Genomic DNA, 20,787 nt, shown 5'->3' with positions numbered 1-20,787 from the left:
GACATGGTAGTTTTGCTTTCTTCTAATGACATAGTATCCTCAAGCTCTTCCAGAATAAAATAATCCCAGACAAAAGAACAATCATGATATTAATTTGCCTCTCTAGATTTTGCTCCTGTGTCTTTTGTCTCAGTATCAACTTAGCCTTAGTATTCGTATATGATGTTTTACAATACACTGTAAAAATAGATTTCCTGACTGTGAACATTCTGTGAACTCAGAGAAAATGCAACAACTCTGTCAAATCACCTTTATGAATAATCTGTTTGGATGTACAAATAAAGGCATCCCATGCTAGTTTCTTATTTGAAGCCATAAATACTGGTACCACCAGCTAACAAAACTGTCTAAATTTTTAGCATACTAAAAGCACAGCATAGTTCATCCCTAAACTCTGAAAGTCTAGACATTTCTAATTGTGTAAGTTTAGTGGATACCAATATTAGGGGGAAACAATTTTAGACTAGTACTCCTTTCCACATCCTTTTCCCCTCCGTTGGCCTCACCTCCTCTTTCTGTATGTAAAGATCCTCCCTCTTTTCTAAATGTCTGTCTTTTCAGGTTCAGATCAGGAGTTGTGGTCCTCTTGTATTGAAACACTGCTTACTGCATACATTAAGTGAAACTGTGTGATCCTAATCAATTTCTCAGAACAGCAGGGTTACTGGTAAAATGCATCAGTGCAAGAGCACAGATGGTACTTCTAAAGGAGATAGCACTGGTTGTGGACATCTAATAGAAAGACACAAAGGTGCTCTGTACATAACCTATAGCTTAATAAACCCTTTGTCACCAATTCCTACTCAATAGGTTCCACGTAATTAAAAATCCATCCACATTGGTATGCTTGCTGGAACTCTCAGGGTGAGGACAAATACTGAAGGGGATTAGAATCTACTGAATCTAACCACACTCTCACTACAGTTTTACCAAGAAAAGGTGGTGGACATGCATGTCTCCCTCCCCGCCCGCAACACCAAAAAAACCCCAAAACTGTGCCTAAGGGCAATATTCAGCAATATTGGACATTACTAGGGAATGATTATGGGTAAAACTAAAAAGGTGGGAATCATACTTAGTGTTCTTTGGAAGATATATTGTGTCAATGTGAACTAGTGGTGGTAACAAGACCAAAATGCAGTTTTGCATCACTTTATCCTTTATGGATAGGGCCCTACCAAATTCACAGCCATGAAAAACACATCACGGACCGTGAAATCTAGTGTCCCACCATGAAATCTGGTCTTTTGTGTGCTTTTACCCTATACAATAGGGATTTAATGGGGGAGACCAGCTTTTCTCAAATTGGGGGTCCTGACCCAAAAGAGAGTTGCAGGGGGCTGCAAGGTTATTTTAGGGGGGTTGTGGTATTGCCACCCTTCTGCGCTGCCTTCAGAGTTGGGTGGCCAGAGAGCAGAGCTTTTGGCCCGGTGCTCAGTTCTGAAGGCAGTGCCCCACCAGCAGAAGCAAGGATGGCAATATTATACCATGCCACCTTTACTTCTGTGTTGCCTTAGCTTCCATCCAGGACAATCACATGATCCATTGTCTACAGCCAAGCCCTAAGATACAACCGCATTTGCTCCAATCCCTCGGACAGAGGCAAAGATCTACAAGATCTTTATCAAGAATTATTAACTACAATACCCACCGGGGGAAGTGAGGAAACAGACTGACAGAGTGTGACGGATACCCAGACATCACCTACTACAGGACAGGCCCAACAAGGAAAATAACAGAACACCACTGGCCATCACGTACAGCCCCCAACTAAAAACCTCTCCAGCACATCAGCGATCTTCAACCTATCCTGGAAAACGATCCCTCACTCTCTCAGACGTTGGGAGGCAGTCCAGTCCTCGATTACAGACAGCCCCCAAACCTGAAGCAAATATTCACCACAGAAACACTACCCAGGAACCAATCCCTGTAACAAACCCTGTTGCCTACCCTGTTCCCACATCTACTCTTGGGACACCATCAGGAGACCCAACCACATCAGCCACACTATTAGGGGCTCATTCACCTGCACATCTAATAATGTGATATATGCCATCATGTACCAGCAATGCCCCTCTGCCATGTACATTGGCCAAACCAGACAGTCTCTACATAAAAGAATAAATGGACACAAATCAGACATCAGGAATGGTAACATACAAAAGCCAGTAGGAGAACCCTTCAATCTCCCCGAACATTCAATAACAGATTTAAAAGTAGCCATCCTTTAACAAAAAACTTCAAAAACAGACTTCAAAGAGAAACTGCAATGCTACAATTCATTTGCAAACTTAACACCATTAATTTGACTTGAATAGGGACTGGGAGTGGCAGGCTCACTACAAAAGCAATTTTCCCTCTCTTGGTATTGACACCTCCTGATGAATTATTGGGAGTGGACATCCACCCTGACTGAATTGGCCTTGTCAACACTGGTTCTCCACTTGTAAGGTAACTCCCTTCTCTTCATGTGCCACTATATTTATGCCTGCATCTGTAATGGTCACTCCATGCATCTGAAGTAGTGGATTTTTTTTACCCATGAAAGCTTATGCCCAAATAAACCTGTTAGTCTCTAAAGGTGCCACTGGACGCCTCACTGTTTTTGTGGATACAGACTAATATAGCTACCCTTCTGATATTTTCACCTTGTCTCTTCCTGCCGTTTTGGTGGTTTAGTTGTCCTTTTGGGGGGGGGGGGGTGTCCTTACCTACAGAAGCCTCATGGAGAGGTATGATGTGCAAGAGATCTTCCTGAAATATCCCTGACAGAGTTCCCTTTATGCTGGGGTGGACAATAATTTTCGCAGGGGGGCCACTCCACGTATTTTGATAAGTTGTCATGGGCTGCATATTTCTACTATATTAATGGAGGAGGTGCTCCAGGCTGGTGCAGAGTGTTGGCGTGCAGGAGAGGGTGAGGGGTGTGGGCTCTGGGAGGGAGTTTTGGTGCAGGAGGGGGTTCTGACCTGGGGCAGGGGGTTGGGGTGTGGGAGGGGGTGCAAGGTGCAGGCTGCACCGTGGGACTTTTAGCAGCCCGGAATCAGAGATCGCAAGGGGGCAGAAGAGGCCAGATGGAAATGTTAGTCATGGCAGGCCGGACAGAAATGTTAGACAGGCCAGATCCAGCGCATGGGCCGTGTTTTGCCCACCCCTGCTTTACACTATTACCTCAGGGGGAAGAATCTGAGGGGAGCCACACAGAGATTAAAGAGAGGGAGTGGCTCCCCCTCTTCTGCTAAAAGCAGGGAAAGCTCCTTCTCCATTCCCTGGCTTATGCAAGGAGCACTTCCTTGCAGCTGCTCCTGCTCAATTGGTTGGTGAGAGCTGCTCACCCTGTTTTCAATGTATTTTAACCAGGGTGAGGAGATGGGAAAGGATGAGGATTTCCAGCATTAAGAGACTTATCAAGACCCTGTGCTCACAGAGAGGGAGCCATCTGCATGGATGCACTACAGCCAATCCCCAATAGTCTAAAATCATGAGTCACATGTCAAGAAAGATGAATTAAAATCTGGGATTTGTTCTCATTTCCCATCAAGTTTTTTAATCTTTAGATGGAAGCCACCTGTACCCTAAGTCTGATTATTTTCATGCTCAAAATCTAATGTGACAAGCACATGTGAAATGTGAGTATCCCTGCTAGCTTCTGAGAGAGAACTTAAAAAACATTCCTAAGCCCTAGAGTGGAGCAGCTGCCATCCTTTCCCTGTCCATCCCCATACTTTATTGCTATCATTACTCGGGAGGGAAATTCTGTGTCACTGCGCATGCGCAGAATTCATGACCCCCGCAGATTTCTTTGCTTCCCCGCAGAAAAATGACTTCTGAAGGCTGGGAAGTCATGTGTGAGAGAGAGACAGATACTCTGTCCCTCTTGCTTGCTATTGTGGCGCCCTCAGCATGGACGGGCAGGGCTTTGGGGTGTTTCTGGGGAAGTAGGCGTGAGGCAGCCTCTGTCCCCTCAGGCAGAGCAGAATGTAACAGCCTGCCTTCTTAGTTAATTGTTCCCAGTGTTCTTAGTGAATTCCCAAGGAGTATAAAAAAGTGTTAAAATTTTAAGGCTCCTTTACATTGCCAGAGTGGTGTAAAGGATCTTGATCGTAAAGGACAGTGTGGCTGTATAAATGCTTATGGTGCTTTACTGATTAGAACTGGTTTACATTTTTGGACTGAATTTTTTTTTAATCAAAATGTGCTCCATGAACTGTTTGCTACTGACCTTTCTGGAGATTGTTAGTAGCCAATATAAATTGCAAGTTTGAGTCCCCAGCCCTCACTTGTACTTCAGTTGCCTATGATGTAACACTGAGCGTATGGCTGCATATATTTGTTGACTAAAGGGTCAATACTAGCTCCATTACTATTAGACAGAAGGGGGTTGGGGATTTCCTCCAATGCTCCCCACTCCCATTCTTCATCCATTGTATTGTAGTTTAAACAAATTACCAGAATTATTGAAACCAGCAGGATTATACTGCATTATTTTAACAAATAAAATTTGCAGAATTTTAAAATATTGTGTGCAGAATTTTTAATTTTTTGGTGCAGAATTCCACCAGGAGCACTATCCTGCTTCTTTGCTTTCTACATCTCTCTCCTTACACAACCCAGTTTTTCCTCCCCACTTCATATTCCACAGTGTCTACCCCCTCGTTGCCCCCGTTATTTCCCTCCTTGTCCTTTACAAGATCCACCCTTACTATTTTCACTCTCTGCTTCCTCCGCACTCTCTTAGCCTCTTCCTGATCTCCACACTACCTTATCCTAACTAGGAAAGATGGCCGCCCCTGAATTGAGGGCAGCCTAGTTTCAGTCGCACCACAAACAATGAGTTGGCAGCCTTCTTTACTCAGGGCAACCACACTTCCACATGAAAAAAAGTGTAGGGAAATCACAACCACCTTTACTGAAGGAAACTTGGCTTTAGCCCTATTAAAGGCAATGAGAGGAGGATATTTTAAATAAGGTAAAGCTCAGGGGCAGCTGTAGAAAAGACCCTTTTCTCCCCAGTTTTACCTGTCCTGTTTGTATCCATTTCCCTATCGGAACGGCTGCTCAGAGCTCTTCTCATATTGTCCAAGTTCTCAGACAGCATCAGCTAGACGCTCTCATGCTGTCGCACAGCAACACAGGACTGCTGATGTGTCTGGGCCACCCCTCAAGCATGGGAAAACTGCACTTTCCCCACTGCGTAGCTCATTTATAGTAATTTTCCTGGCATCCATGAGAAAAATATTTGGGGATAGGGAATAATTGGTTAGAAATCCCTCAGGAAACCTCAAAGACTTGATCAGCATTGCATCTTTGAGACTTTGAATGTCCTAGCGGAACATTCATTCCCATGACTTCTGTCAATTAAGGTCAAAAATGGAAAATACTGCCAGGATTCCTATGAAGTGTGGTAAAACTTTTTCCTAGCATAAACCCTATTTTAATAGAAAGGTTGTCTTATGGACCACTTCTCTCCTCTTCACAACAACATAAAAATGCCATGGCATCTACAATAGTTGCATATTAGGAAAACATTTATTTTACGTCAGGTAGAAGTGAGGAACTAGCATTACATGACAGCCAACTCTCTCTAGAACAGCAAATGTTTCAGATTATCACTGGTCTTCAGAATGAAAGCCACTGCTGTAAAGCCTGATGTAAAAGATGCTTCTTATGCCACGCTAGAAGACTTATCAAGCACTTCATTTCAACATCATATTGTATTTTAGGAAATACAAACACAAGAACTGGTCATTAGACAACTAGATTTGAATTGGTACTGGGGCCACACACCTTATTGTAAGAGAAATCAGATAATAGTGCGTGTCCATTAGAATTTGCTTCAACACATGGACTATTTTTAATGCTACCTGGTTCTGCCACAGGAATTGCCATAAATGTACATTTTGATATCTGTCTGGCAACAATGCAACCTTAGATCATGTTCTAGTTCAGAAACCCAATTAAACTCATCCTGGATGTAAGTATATTTAGAAGTGCTGATCTAGCTCCAGAATCTGATTGACTACTAATAGTAACAATGATGTTCCACTGAACCAAGTTTCAGAGACTGGTACCTACTGCATCAAAATGCTTCAGTGCTGATAAGCTTCCTGACAAAACGATTGATAAGAATTATGCAGTAGCAACTTCCAATAAATATTCTATATTGGATGACTAGTGGTCTACTACAGAGGAATAGTGGACCTCATTTTGGGATTTTATTTCAGAGACTGCTAGAGAATGACTAGGACTAAGGAGCATTAAAAAGCAGTGTTGGATTACAGATGATACCAAATTATGGGAAAGAAAAAAAAAAAGATGCAGTGTAGAATGGATGTACTGGAAGATCAGAAGAGAGTTAGCGAAGAGACCTTTGGTCTGACCCAATATGGCCATTCTTATGTAAGAGAAGAGGAAATGCACAACAGAAGAAAAGAAATAACTTGAATGAGCAGTTAGAAGGGCCTGTTGGACTGACCCTAATCAATGGTGGAAAAATATAATGCAGAGCACTGAGAGACCCTTCAAGACATGACCAGGAACGCATCTTTGAGATTCTGAATGTCCTAACTGGCCGTCCATTCCCGTGACTTCTGCGAATTAAGGACAAAAATTGAAAATATTGCCAGGATATTGATGCACAATATAACAGTTGGTGAGGACATTTTTGTTAAATAATCAACAGCTCCCCTCCAAGATGTACACTAAAACTTAATCCAGAAATGAACCTTGCAAAAAACAGGCTGTGACATTAAAGGAAGTGATATTTGCAGTCACACAATTATGAAATTAAAGCATCTGACCTCAACAAAATTTCCGGAGAACTGCTAAAAAAGAGTGGAGGTTTGGATTCAGTTCACTGGCTTCATAATCTCTTTAAAAGTTAGGGAAACTGGTAACATTCCAGAAGACTGGAAAAGGGGCTGCATCATCCCTTACTTTAAAAAGGGAGAGGCTCAAACTTGAGCAAATTATAGGGGAATAACCCTGCTGTCTGTCCCAGGGAAGATGTTTATGATCATACTACTGAACAGATTGAAATATTGTTTCAACTCTAATATGACAAACAACCAATATGGCCTCTGTACGGGTTAATCTACAATCCATTACTCCTGGGGGAATTCTGTGCCACAGCACAATGCAGAATTTTGCAGAAATTAACATGTGCGTGCAGAATTTCTGCCCTCCCCAGAAATGGGCTGCTGTGCTGCTAGCTGCCACTAGGGGCCACTGGACCCAGCAGAGCCCAGCTCACACAGAAAAAACTGCTGGGAGGAAGGAGAGAGAGCTAGAGGGTTCCTGGCAGCTGCAGTTCCCAGCATGCCCTGAGGGAAGAAGAGGACAGCAGGCAGGAAATTCTGTGCAAGCCTGGGACTGAGCATCAGTATCTTTCTCACTCTGGATCCCTGGGTTGGGGGTGGGGGAGGGGGCGGGGGCGGGGCAGAGAAACAGGAACTGGCTTGTCATAGGGTTTTCTTTAACTCTCTACTCCTCAGGGAATTTGTGGGGGTGTCTGTATTGTTACAGGCATACTTGCTGACAGGTATTTTGAAATAAATTACTAAAATAATTGAAACTGGCGTGACTATGTAGAGTTATTTTGACAAATAAAAAGTGCAAAATTTTGCAGAATTTTAAAATACTGTGCACAGAATTTTTAATTTTTGGTGCGGAATGCCCCAAGGAATAAATCCATGCTATATTTGCCTTGTGGAATGTCACTGAAAAATGACTGGAGCAGCAAAAGAAAGTTAACATTGTGTTTACAGAGATTTTTGCAGCCACTTTTTGAATCAGTACATCGATCAGATGATGCACCCTGGGTACTGCTATGTCAGTATAGGATGTCTGACAACGTAGCATGCTTATTGGAGGAACTCTACCATGGTACATTTAGTTGTGTGAGGGTCAGTGATTGTATTAGAATGGTTTTCAGTAGAATCAGGAGTATTCCAGGAATGCGTGTTCTCTCGCTCTCCCCCATATTATCTAGTATTTTAATAAACTGATAACGAAGCTGATGGAGGCCGAGTAGAAGGGGTGAAATTTGAGGATCTTGAATATGTAGATGATATTGCCTTATTTGAAGACGCTACTGACCAACTACAGCTAATGCAGAAACTATGGGACTTAAGATCATTGGTGATAAATAGAAGTACCTATAAAATGGAAACAAATGACCAGCTGATACTGCAGGTAGATGGTAATGACGCCTAATGCGTGAAGAGTTCTCTATCTGGGTAATTGGTTGACGGCAAGATGTTCTATAACTGAAGTAGTCACATGTTGAATCGGTCTTGTCAATGGTATTCAGTGTCTTCAACGGCCTCTGTTTAGGTGGCAGGATATTTATTGTTTAATGTGGTGGTGATTACAACCCTGTTATACGGAGCAGAAACATGGCCGTTGAACAGCTGAGGAGAGGAAACTAAACAGTTTTCAATATTAAAAGTTACAGCATATTCTTAACATCCACTGATTTGATTTTGTCACAAACGAGGAGAGAGATGATCCCAGCAGATGCAGTCTGTCATCAGTGAAGAACAAGAAGAGTGCAAGGGAACAAGAATCCTGCAAGGGATTCCAGCACAAATAGAACCTTGTCTGCTTCTGCAGACATGGAACTTGCTGCAGGATCAGGACCTAAATTCTATAGCCCTGACTTCAATAAGGCTCTGCATGGGGTACCAGAGTCTATCCACATATAGCCAATTGTCATTAGATGCTAGAATTTTCAAAGGTGTCTATCACTGGCATTTAAATGCCAATACAACTGAGCAATTTTACAATCATCAGTAAATACTGATTTAGCATATCTGTGTATATAAGCCTGTTAGCCTTATACCAGTCTTCAAATTCAAGCTGTGCCAGACTGACAATATCCTGTAATATTCTAAACAAACCTTACAGAATTAAGATTAACTTTATATGAATTAAATCTGATCAAATTAAGGTTAATACCTTTGAGGTACACTGTATTAAAAAACAACTGTGCATGTGTTATTGTGGCATTGTATGTACCTTCTCTAGTGAGGGCGGGGGGGATGTGCTTCCTTCTATTATCATCTCTTTGAAGCCACCCCCTTGCAGAGCTATGTGTATGTACTAATTCTGACAGGATTCTCCAGGGACCAACAGAAAAAGAGGATTTTTGGATAAATAGCCTGGTTTTAATCTGGCTAGGGGCCTTCTTGAACCACCAAATGGACAAGAACCCTGGTCCATGGAGGGCCCCAGTCCTTAAGGTAGGGTTGGAAGCACTGGGACTACTGAGGTCTCATAAGACTAAGGCAGTGGGTCTCAACCTATTTACCATCGTGGGCAGTATATGCAGCTCTGTGTTGATGTGGGCCGTATCCACACAAAATATATATACTACATGTATGGCCCTGAGGATGTCACCTGGGCCACAGATGTGAGCTGATTAGACCACAGGTTGAGAACCACTGGACTAAGAACTTGTTCTGAGCTGCAGCTGTGATGAACTAGTAACCACAAGGAATCCCTTTAGGTAGTGAAGGCAGTTGAAGGATTGCTCCTGCCAGAATCCATGTTAGGATTGAGATGTCTGGTAAGCTTATTAGCATACATGTAAGGTTTTTCTTGTTTGTTTTCAGAACACTATCTGTAAAGTTTTTTACCTTTATTCTAAAGTAGGCTTGCATAGAAAGAACTCTGGGGTACTTACAACTGTAGCAATTACACGTTAACCATCTCTGAAGAGAAACAAATAGGTATTCCTTGGACAACCTGTCTGTGCTGGAACAACACAGTGAAGGCAGGGAACTGTGTAGCTTGGAGATACCCTTGTCAGAAGGGAGAGAGATGGGAGGTCTCCACCCAAGAAAGGTGACAGACCGGGGAACTGGCAGCCTGAGAACGGTGTCCTTGCTGGACCACTGAAGAGAAACATGAGTGTAGTTGCCTTGAACTATGACTCCAGCATACATGCATGCTTTAGTCTCTCCCATCTCAAAAAAAACTCCAAACACAATATCCTTAACTCCACTTGCCTATAACTACTTCCCCATCTATCTATAAACTCATTGAATGCTCTTATCTACAATTGCCTTCTGGAGTGCCTTTCCTCCAGTTCTGTCCTAGACCTTTTCCAATCTGGCTTCTGCCCCTTATATTTCACTGAAATGGTTCTTACCAAATCTCTAATGCCCTCTTTCTAGCTAAAGTTCAGAACCAGTACTCCATCCTCGTCCTCCTTGACTTGTCAGCTACCTTTGACACAGTCTTGAAATCTTGTCCTTGCTTGGCTTCTGTGACTCTCTTCTCTCCTGGTTCTCTAATCGCTCCTTCAGCATGTCCTCGGGAGGATCCTCATCCACCCTGTAACTTTATGTGGGGGCTCCATCCTTGGTTCTGTTCTGTTCTCCATCTGCACTTTATCTCTGGGTAATCTCATTCACAAAACACAAATTCAACCACTATCTTTATGCTGAAAACTCACAAATCTGCCTCTCAACTCCAGACCTGTCCCATTCTGTCCAAACTAAAACCATGACCTGCCTCCTGGAGATGATCTTGTGGATATCTAGCTGCCCGCTCAAGCTAAACATGGCTAAAATAAAGCTTCTAATCTCCCTTTCCCCCTACTTTCTTTCTCAATCATTGTAGATAACACTACCACCCTTCCTGTCATTCAGGCCTGTAACATGGGTGTCATCTTCGACTCCAACCTTTCTCTAGGTTTCATATCCAGGTTACATCTAAATCTTACCAATTTGTTATGCATAGTATTTCTATATGGCCCATCTATCCACACAGTCAAAACTCTCCTTCAAGCTCTTATCACTCATGTCTCAGTTACTGGAACACCCTACTCTCTAGCCTGAACAAATGCAATCATGTCCTGCTCATATCCATTTAAAATGCGGATACTAAGATTTTCCTAGCCCATCACTTCACCCACGTCGTTCCTCTCTTTGAATCCCTTCACTGGCTTCCCTTCTCTATTGAATCAAACATAAGCTGCCTGTATTCTCTTTAACGGCCCCTCATGGCCTTTCCCCACCCTATTTTCTCTCATTCACTGTTGACATGTTAACTCTCACCTCCAATCATTCCATGATGCCAGGTTCCACTGCCTGTTTGTTCATGTTTTCTCCCATGCTGCCCCATATAATTGGGAGCTGCCCTCTTTAAATATTCGCAAACCTACCTCATTATTTACCTTAAAATCTTTCCCCAAAATTCTCCGTTGCAGTGAGGCCTATGAAAAATTTAAGTTAGGCTGCTAATGTGCAAAGTCCACTGCCTACCATGCTGACCTGTACCTCTCATTGTTTACTTGAACTCTCCCATCTGTTTGTCTTATCTATGCTTAGATCATAAGCCCCTTGGGGTACAGACCATCTTTTTGTTGTGTGTTCGTACAGTACCTAGTATAATGTTTAGAGTAGGGCCCCTAAACACTGTGGTAATACAAATAATTATTAGTAATACATATGCTTCAGCATATATATGACACAAGTATGATTAAAAGAAAAGATGATAATACTCAAAATGGTTACCATACCAATATATTGCCATTGCAAAACTTATGTCCATAACAACAGCCTGTAAACACCATAAAGCCCTTCCAGAAAGCCCTACATCAAAAACATCTTACAATATAGAGGTCTCATCTTGAAAACCTTTAAATATTTGAGTAACGGTTTTCAGATTCAGGCCATAAGTATGAAAAAAACCCCAAAGGACTAAAATTGGGGTCTAGAGCCAATAAAAAAGGCAGAGGTAAGGGTTTTTCTTTTGGCCATAAGGGGTTGCTGTGCAGGCAGAAGTTTGCAGTCTGTGAGCGAATGTTAGTGTGAAGTTTAGCGTCAGAATTGTATGCTACCAATAGCAAGTATTCCAATACTTTTTATTCTCTCTAATAAATAACTTGTGACTTCTCAATCTTAACTGTTACCTTAACCAACAATTATCTTTTTGTGGGATAACAGACTTACTGATTTTAGTCAAACAAAGGGAAGAGATAAGCTGAGAGGAAGCAAATCCAAGCTTGAGCAAAAGTCTTGTTTATCAGCAAAGATAAGAACAATTATGAAACAAGGTTAATAATATTATTTGTTCATTAACTGATACAGTTAAAGAGGATACCACAATTTGTTACTCACCTGCTGCACAAGCTGCTAAGAACTTTTCACTCTTGGAAAGCTGTTTTGCTATAAGATGTGTGCAATTTCTGTATTGCTAACAAAAACAAACAAACAAAAAAGTGTAATTGAAAATGGTTGTTTAGTTTTTTAACTACTAGCACAGACTTATAGTTTTAGCTTATAGCACAGACCATCATCCAGCCTATTTATCTGTAGACTTCCATCTTATCTGCTGCTTCCTTTTGCTCCTTCTGTGAATTTAATGAAAGAAACAACGAAGGTAGATGCTTACCTCAGTATCAATAAAAACACAGTCCAGTGTAAGCAGTAATTCAACTATAGCCTCCTTTTCTTGTTTCTTAAATCCAGTTAGTTGGATTCTCCGTTTCTGGACAGCAGTCGCCATCTGTAAAATGTTGTGGGGTTTTTTTGGGCGGGGGAGGGGGAGGAAAATATATGCATAAATTGTTTGTACAATTTGTATTCGAACTTTCTATTCCTTCCACATTTTTGGATAAAATTAAAGACTTAATATAGCTCTATAAGCAAATGATTCTATTAGAGTAATGCTACTTTGAGATACTACAAAAATGACCATTTTAAAATTGTTACTAAGTAGCATTAATGTACACTAAAGATAATAGCCTAAAGCAGAGGTTCCAGACAATGCTGAGCACCTACATGATGCTCCCAGCTCTGCACCTTTGTGTGCCAGCCTACCCACCTCAAGGAAGAGAGTTAGACCTGCCAGCAAGATTTGCTGTGACTGTTCCCTAACCAAACCCCTGGCCACATACAGAGGGACTCAGACCAGCCACTGAGGGGGGAGGTCCATAATAAGCAAAGTGAAACCAGCTGTCCTAGGCAAGGTAGGTTGTAGCAGAAAGGGCCGCAGGGAAATAAATTTGTTAGTCTAAGGTGCCACAAGTACTCCTTTTCTTTTTAATAGGAGGAGTAGAACAGAAGGGGAGGAGACAGGATGTTGAATGGAGGTGGCGCCAATAACTGCATTTTCAAACCTGAACCAGCAGCTGGACTTCATGGGGCACCACCAGTCAATTCTACATGGATATTAGTGCACAGTTTGCATGGCATTGCTAGGCCTAGGGCGTGCATCATGGTGGGGTACCCAGCTCTCCCCCGCCCACACCTACCATGGGGGCCTGGGAGCAGGGGGAGGCCACACTCGGTCACCCCAGGGCGCTCACCTTTCCCTGCCCGGGGACGGTCGCGCTCACAGAGCCGAGGCGGATCAAACAGCCCCTCTCGTGCCTGCTGGCATTAGCTGCCCAAGCGCTGCTGTGGGGAGAGGGCAGCGCAGCAGCGGCTGTAGAAGACCCGACCCCGCCTTTCCCGGAGCTGCTGTAAGAGACGGCGGGCGCGCTGCCATACCAGCCCCTGCAGCCTCCTTCCCGCCAGCCCCGCCCCCGGATGTGGGCCCCAGCCGTTCCGGGACGTTGTCACTGACGCTCCCTGGTCTCTGGGGCTGTGAGCGCGGAGCCGAGCGGGGCCCGGCCGGTAAGTGAGCCTGGCGGGGCGGAGAGACTGTGGGGAGCAGGGTCCGAGACATCCCCGGGCCGCTGTGTCCCAACACGCACCTCCTGGGGAGCGGGGCCCCACTGGAACCGCCCCGGCAGGCGCCCTGCTCCCCACTAGCCCCTCTCCTGCCCCCGGGCCCGGCTCCCCTGCAGCCCCCCCAACAGGACGCTCCTTGTGACTGACCGTTAGTCGTCCCCCCCCCCCCCACACACACTCTCTCTCTCTCGTGCCTGTGAATAACTGACTTGGCTGCCTGACAGCGTGTGGCGCTCCGGCTGCGCTCGCCAGGGCCGGGTCACATGCCGTGTGCCACCGTCTGTCGCGGGGTGAGCAGATGGTGACGACCCCAGGCTGCCCCCCCCCCCCCACAATTTATTTCTTTTGCCAAGTGGTGGTGGTGGTGCTATAAATTAAAGACGGCACGTTTGGTCTGGAACTAGTCGGGACACTGGGATGGGGAGGGTCTGTTTCTGGTCCTGCGCTGACTTCTTTTGTGACCTTGCACAAATCATAAAAACAAAGAGGAGGCCGGTGGCACCTTAAAGACTAACACATTTATTTGGGCATAAGCTTTTGTGGCTAAAAAAACCCACTTCTTCAGATGCATGGAGTGAAAATTACAGGCATAAATATATATTGGCACCTGAAGAGAGTTATCTTACAAGAGGAGAACCAGTGTTAACAAGGCCAATTCACTCAGGGTGGATGTGGTCCTCCCCCAATAACTGATGAGGAGGTATCAATTCCAAGAGAGGGAAAATTGCTTTTGTGTGAGCAAGCCACTTTCCGTCCCTATTCAAGCCCAAATTGATGGTGTTAAGTTTGCAAATGAATTGTAGCTCTGCAGTTTCTCTTTGAAGTCTGTTTTTGAAGTTTTTTGTTAAAGGATGGCTACTTTTAAATCTGTTATTGAATGTCCGGGGAGACTGAAGTGTTCTCCTACTGGCTTTTGTATGTTACCATTCCTGATATCTGATTTGTGTCCATTTATTCTTTTATGTAGAGACTATCCGGTTTGGCCAATGTACATGGCAGAGGGGCATTGCTGGCACATGATGGCATATATCGCATTATTTTTTGTTGACGAAGGGCTAACATAGACCACCTTTGCCTCAGTTTCCCCACTAGGCAAATAAGTCTTAGCCACCTATTTCAAAATAGATGTTGTGAAGTTTGATTAATGGCAAGTTTGAAAATTCAAGTCTTCTACAAATGCTAGGTATCCCTGGTTAGTATTATCTAGGTCAATTGGTTTTAGTCTCAAAAAGAAAAGGAGTACTTGTGACACCTTAGAGGTTAGTCTGTTACTAGATGGAAATGGTAGAATTGTGGAGAAAAAGCAGAAGTGTTAAATAAATATTTCTGTTTTGTATTTGTAGGGGAAAAACAGATGATGTAGTCATGATAGTAACACTCTTTCCATTCCACTGGTGTACTCAGGAGAATGTTAAATAGTAACTATTAAGATTAAACACTTTGAAATCAGCAGGTCCAGATAACTTGCACCCAAGAGTTTTAGAAGTGCTGCTTCAGGTGCTCATTGGACCATTAATGTTGATTTTCAATAAGTCTTGGAATCCAGGGGAAGTTCCAGAACACTGAAGAAAATTAATGTTATGCCAATATTTTAAAAGGGTAAGCAGGATGACCTGGGTAACTATAAGCCTCTTAGTTTGCCATCAGTCCTCGGCAAGAAGATGGAGTGCTTGATATGGAACTGCATAAATAAAGAATTAAAGGAGGATAACATAATTAATGCCAAAAGAAAAGGAATACTAGTGGCACCTTAGAGACTAACCAATTTATTTGAGCATAAGCTTTTGTGAGCTACAGCTCACTTCATCAGATGCATTCAGTGGAAAATACAGTGAGGAGATTTATATACACACAGAACATGAAAAAATGGGTGTTATACACACTGTAAGGAGAGTGATCACTTAAGATAAGCTCATTATAAATTGGTTAGTCTCTAAGGTGTCACTAGTACTCCTTTTCTTTTTGCGAATACAGACTAACACGGCTGCTACTCTGAAACCTGTCATAATTAATGCCAGTCAACTTGGTTTTATGGAAAATAGATCCCCTCAAACTAATTTTATGTAATTTTTTATGAGATTCTTAAGTTTGGTGGATGAAGAGAATGGTGTTGATGTAATGTGCTTATATTTCTGTATGGCATTTGACTTGGTACCGCACAACACTTTGTAAAACTGGAACAATATAAAATGAAGATGGCACACGTTAAATGGATTAAAAGATGATAAATTGATAGGTCTCAAAATAGAATTCTAAGTAGGGAATAATCATTAAACAGCTGTGTTCCTAGTGGGGGTCCTATGGGGATCAGTTCTTTGCTCTATGCTATTTGACCTTTTTATCAATGACCTGGAAGAAGACACAAAGTCATCAGTGATAAAGTTTGCAGATGACAGAAAAATTGGGGGAGTGATAAATAATGAAGAGAATAGGTCACTGATACAGAGCAATCTGGATTGCTTGGTAATCTGGGCACAAGCAAATAATATGTGTTTTCAGATGGCTAAATGTAAATATATGCAAGTAGGAACAAAGAATGTAGGCCATACTTGGGGACCTCTTTCCTGGCAAGCAGTGACTTTGAAAATGATTTGGGGTCATGGGGGATAATAAGCCGAACATGAGCTGCCGGTGTGATGCTGTGACCAAAAGGGCTAATGGAGTCCGGGGGTGCATAAATAGGGGAATCTCAAGCAGGAGCTGAGAGGTTATTTTACCCCTGTATTTGGTACTGGTGTGACAGTTCCTGGAATATTGCATCCAGTCCTGGTGTCCACAATCCAAGAAGGATGTTGATAAATTGGAGAGGGTTCAGAGAAGAACCACGAGAATTATTAAAAGATTAGGAAATGTGCCTTATAGTTAGGCTTGGAAGGATTAGCTTGGTTTCAGTTTTACCATACACACAAAAACTCAACAAAAAAAAAATTTCCATAAAACATAATTGAAATTTACAGATAGATAAATAAAGAAAAATACTGCTTGAGAACTCATTACAGTTTGATTTGGGGATATTTACTTCATATATCAAAATATACATGTGATACTGACAATTTGTGTTTTAATGATTATAAAGCTTTAACTTTTTGAATTTCAACATTGCTGTCATTAAATAATTATCTGATACCTGTTGTTGTCTGCCCCCCATAATTTCCCACAACTGTGAAAGATTATAGATAAAAATGGATGAAAAATACTTAATTTTTCACAGTTTTGGAACTTTAAATAGATAAAAATGAGAAAAATGCTTTAAAATATACATTGATATCTGTCAAAATTATAAAAAAAATTTTTTTTTAATTCTGCCAAACCTACTTATAGAAATAAGTTAAATAGATTGAGCTGCTGGTGCCTAACAAAGAGAAGAGCTAGAGGGGGACCAAGTCAGTCTGGTGGGGTACAGAAGCACAGTGCTAGGGAACTAAGCAGAATGGCTCAGGCTTGGGAAGGAAGGACAGTGTCTGCGGCTTCTGTATCCGCTGGATGACACGACCTCGAGGAACTTGCAATAGATCCCAGTATTCCTGCGCCTGAACATACCTCTGTTGCCAGTAAATATCAGTGAAACCGACTGGCAAAGTGTGTCTCATCTCCTAGAGCAGCAGTTCTCAAACTGTGGGTCACGACCCCAAAGTGGGCCACAAGTTTCTTTTAATGGGGTCGCCAGTACTGGTATTAGACACCCTGCCGCGGGGGGCGGAAGCTAAAGCCCAAGCCCCACTGCTTAGGGCTGAAGCCAACACATGAGCCACTTAGTTTCACTTGCCCCCTGTGGAATGGGGCCACGGGTGATTTCCCTGCTTACCACCCCCTAACACAAGCCCTGATTCTAGACTCTATGTTCTAGACTCTATAATTTAGAGTAATACTGGACACTGAGATCGTGTAGTAATTTTTGTTGTCGGAAGTGGGTTGCAGTGCAATGAAGTTTGAGAATCCCTGCTCTAGAGGCTGATCTACATACTGGATGACAACCTGTTCCTGCTATTCGTTACTATGTTAGCTGATGTGGCAGAGGTCTGTACAATGCATTAAAGGTTCTGTTACCCCAAAATCAGACCCAGGGTACCCCCAGAATAGCTTATCTGTTGCCCCCTCCTGGGTTTACCAGAAGTTCCCTTCAAGGTAGCCTACTAACCTATTAATATGTTTCTGAATGGTGAAAGGGGGCTCACCTTAGAGAAATTCCCTGGGTTTACTAGAGGTTCCCTTTTCAGAAAAACTCCCCAGAGTATCCTAGATCAGTTACCTTTGGGAGGACACAGATACGGTCTTCTGATATAGTTGATCGACACACAGGCAGTACTTTTCCAAAACAAAGTATCTTCTATTACAGTAGCACACTGATGTTTCCTGGCTACAATGTAATCTCATCAACACAATTCCTACAGATTTAAAAATATCTGAACTGCAATGTCGTACAATTAGAACAGTACTAAGTGTTGCACCCTACATATGGTGATTAGCCATGTGCAGTCGCTGACAGAAATTTTACATTGTTTTATATGTATAAAGTTTAAGCTCTAACACAGTGGTTCTCAACCAGGGGTGTGCAAGTGTCTCTCAGCTCATCTGGATATTTGGCTCGTTTTATAACAGGCTACATAGAAAGCACTAGTGAAGTCAGTACAAACTAAAATTTCATACAGAGAGTGAGTTGGTTATACTGCTCTATATACTCAAATGTAAGTACAATATATATATTCCAATTCATTTATAATATGGTAAAATGAGAAAGTAAGCAATTTTTAAGTAATAGTGTGCTGTGACACTTTTTGTGTCTGATTTTGTAAGCAAGTAGTTTTTATGTGAGGTGTAACTTGGGGATACTCAAGACAAATCAGACTGCTGAATGGGGTACAGTAGTCTGGAAAGGTTGAGAGCCACTGATCAAACAGAAATACACATCTTTATTGCTCCAAACATACTCATTAATATGATTTCAGTTCTATATTTATCCTATAACAAGCATGCCTACTCTCCATAGGTTTCTTTCCCTCTGTTCTGTCAGGGTCTGCTAGTTGATGCAGGTTCTGGCACTGCTTGTAGCGGTTTTTTCTTCCGCTGCAAAAACCACTCCAGAGTTCTGACCCTGATCTTCTCCTCCCTCTCTGAACAACTTCACCAACACCTTCACCTTCTCCTTCTAACTAAATAAGCACTGCCTACTGACTATCTATCTTTTATACAGTTTTGCCAGCCAGAAGACCCTTTCTGAGCATGCTTGCATTCCAATCTCTCTATTGGTTCTTTTACAATCCTTCCCTTATTATCCCATAATAATTGTTTGAGTCATTCTTATATAAAAGTTTGATATTATAGTCTGTATTGGCTACTATGGTCTGTAGCTAAATAATATCATCTGCCAACTATTATGGTCTGTAACCTTTTTCCTCTATTTACACTGAGCCATGCTTGACTGACCTACTTAGGTGACCTTAAGTCTACCTCTGTGCTGAGCATGCTCCACTTTTACTTGGATGCATGCCAACATTCCACATACACCAAACTGTAAACAATTACCTCATCCTTAAACTGACAATTGGATACATACAGTATGTACCCTATCTTAATATTATGGTCTTCTGTTACCACTCCATTTCCTGCCAATTTAGTTAATCTTATTTTAATTCTTCCCCCATTTTCAGCTAATGGTGGCAAGGTGATGCTTTTAGTGCTGTGTTTATGAAACAGAATAGAAGAGCTCAAAAATATCTGGTATTAGTTCCAGCCCTACTGATGACCCATATGAGGACCAGTATAATTCTACATGATGGAATATCCTTAGTTTTAAAAAAGCAAACCAGGGTGGATTTGATTTAAATCAAATTGATTTAAACCGCTAGTCAGGAAGACTCAATTTAATCATGAATTTTCTACATAAAAGTGCATTCTTGTTGGTTGTTATAACTTTAATACATATTCTTCACACCTCAGAGATAGATGTAGGTTTCATTTTTAGAAGGTACATACTATACATTTTTAAAGTGATTTATTTTCAAAACTTTTCAGATTAGTTTTACAGCTATATCAGAAAATGAATGATTGTTTGGTTATTTCATTTACCAAAGGTAATTGAAGCAGATATTTATGAAGTCATTGGGAGGTGAACTATCTCCACTTCAACAGGTTAATCATTAATATTTGGAGGATTTTCTTGCCATGCTGTATTAGGAAGAGAACATTACCAGTCAGACATTTAAATTGTTTTAGTTAACTAAAACAACAACGTTATGTATTCTGGATTTTTTTCTTCAGCAGCAAACATATAATATTTTAACAAAATAAGCATATGCATTTTTGAATTTAAACATTCACATTTTTTAAAATCAGGTTTGTTTTTGTTAAAATTATTTTTAATTAAAATAGTTAAATGAAATATTTCAAAACAAACAAAATTAAATCTACTACATCAGCCAGGTCAACATGAGAAATTTAAAATATTGGCTTCTGCAGCTAACTCGGTCATTTTCACCTTCATTTTCCTGTTTGTTCGTAATCTGGAAAAGAAAAACAAACTTTCCTGCTTTTTCAGGTCCCAAATGATTTCTCAATTTGGAATGAATTAGTCCAAAGGAAGAAAATATTCTTTCTACACCAGCAGAAGAAGAGATCATCACTTCAATGGTCTCTGAATCCAAGTGCTTAAATGACTTCCACCAATTCACTTGTGTGACTTTCTTAAAACCTCATCAGCAAACCTATGTTTCTCGAATGGTTCACCCATAGCTCGGAAGTTTATTATGGAGGGATGATTACTAAATGTCCATGTCATAGCCAACTCCTCTTCTTCTGGTTTGACCCTGGTACCAAGTATTGAGAATATTTGCAAGAAAATGAGCTGGAGATAGTGCTTGTCCCATTTGTTTTTTTTAATGCTTGTAATGTAACTCTGTCATTGAATATTTCTCTTTTAAAAATCTCACTCGGTTCCTTCTAAATTTCAACAGCGTCAGCAATAAAACAGCTGTTTCCCTGCATATTGTTCAAGGCTACAGAAATAGGCTTCAGGGTACTTACCATGTGTTCAACATTTCTCTTAAGCCCAATGTTGAGAACTTTGGCTGTGACCATGCCATCTATTTTTTCACGATTTTGTTCA

At 41.7% G+C, this 20,787-nt stretch overlaps 2 protein-coding genes across 10 annotated transcripts in view; one reads left to right on the top strand and one right to left on the bottom strand.

Annotated features, from left to right (window-relative positions):
- SLF1 (SMC5-SMC6 complex localization factor 1) overlaps nt 1–13,453 on the bottom strand; it is a 76,791-nt gene extending 63,338 nt beyond the window's left edge. The window contains exons 1-3 of one of the 2 annotated variants that reach the window (XM_084628514.1): nt 13,319–13,453; nt 12,403–12,516; nt 12,129–12,204 (exon numbers count right to left, since the gene is read on the bottom strand). In XM_084628514.1, coding sequence (XP_084484640.1) covers nt 12,129–12,204; nt 12,403–12,516 — 190 coding nt within the window. In that variant the 5' untranslated portion in view covers nt 13,319–13,453. Of the gene's footprint in view, nt 1–12,128; nt 12,205–12,402; nt 12,517–13,264 lie in introns of both variants that reach the window. The other variant, XM_084628515.1, reaches the window with a different exon arrangement.
- An 87-nt stretch (nt 13,454–13,540) lies between these two features.
- Nucleotides 13,541–20,787, top strand: part of KIAA0825 — a 417,931-nt gene continuing 410,684 nt past the window's right edge. For 6 of the 8 annotated variants that reach the window (XM_084628509.1, XM_084628508.1, XM_084628507.1 and 3 more), the window contains exon 1: nt 13,541–13,628. The gene's annotated coding sequence lies outside the window, so the exon portion shown is untranslated. The remainder of the gene's footprint in view (nt 13,629–20,787) is intronic. The other 2 variants (XM_084628504.1, XM_084628503.1) reach the window with 2 other exon arrangements.

The sequence above is a fragment of the Lepidochelys olivacea genome (assembly GCF_965140295.1).
Source record: "Lepidochelys olivacea isolate rLepOli2 genome assembly, chromosome: 5".
Classification (NCBI taxonomy): domain Eukaryota; kingdom Metazoa; phylum Chordata; order Testudines; family Cheloniidae; genus Lepidochelys; species Lepidochelys olivacea.
Note: the sequence above shows the minus strand (reverse complement) of the source record. Positions and strands in the feature narration are given on the sequence as shown.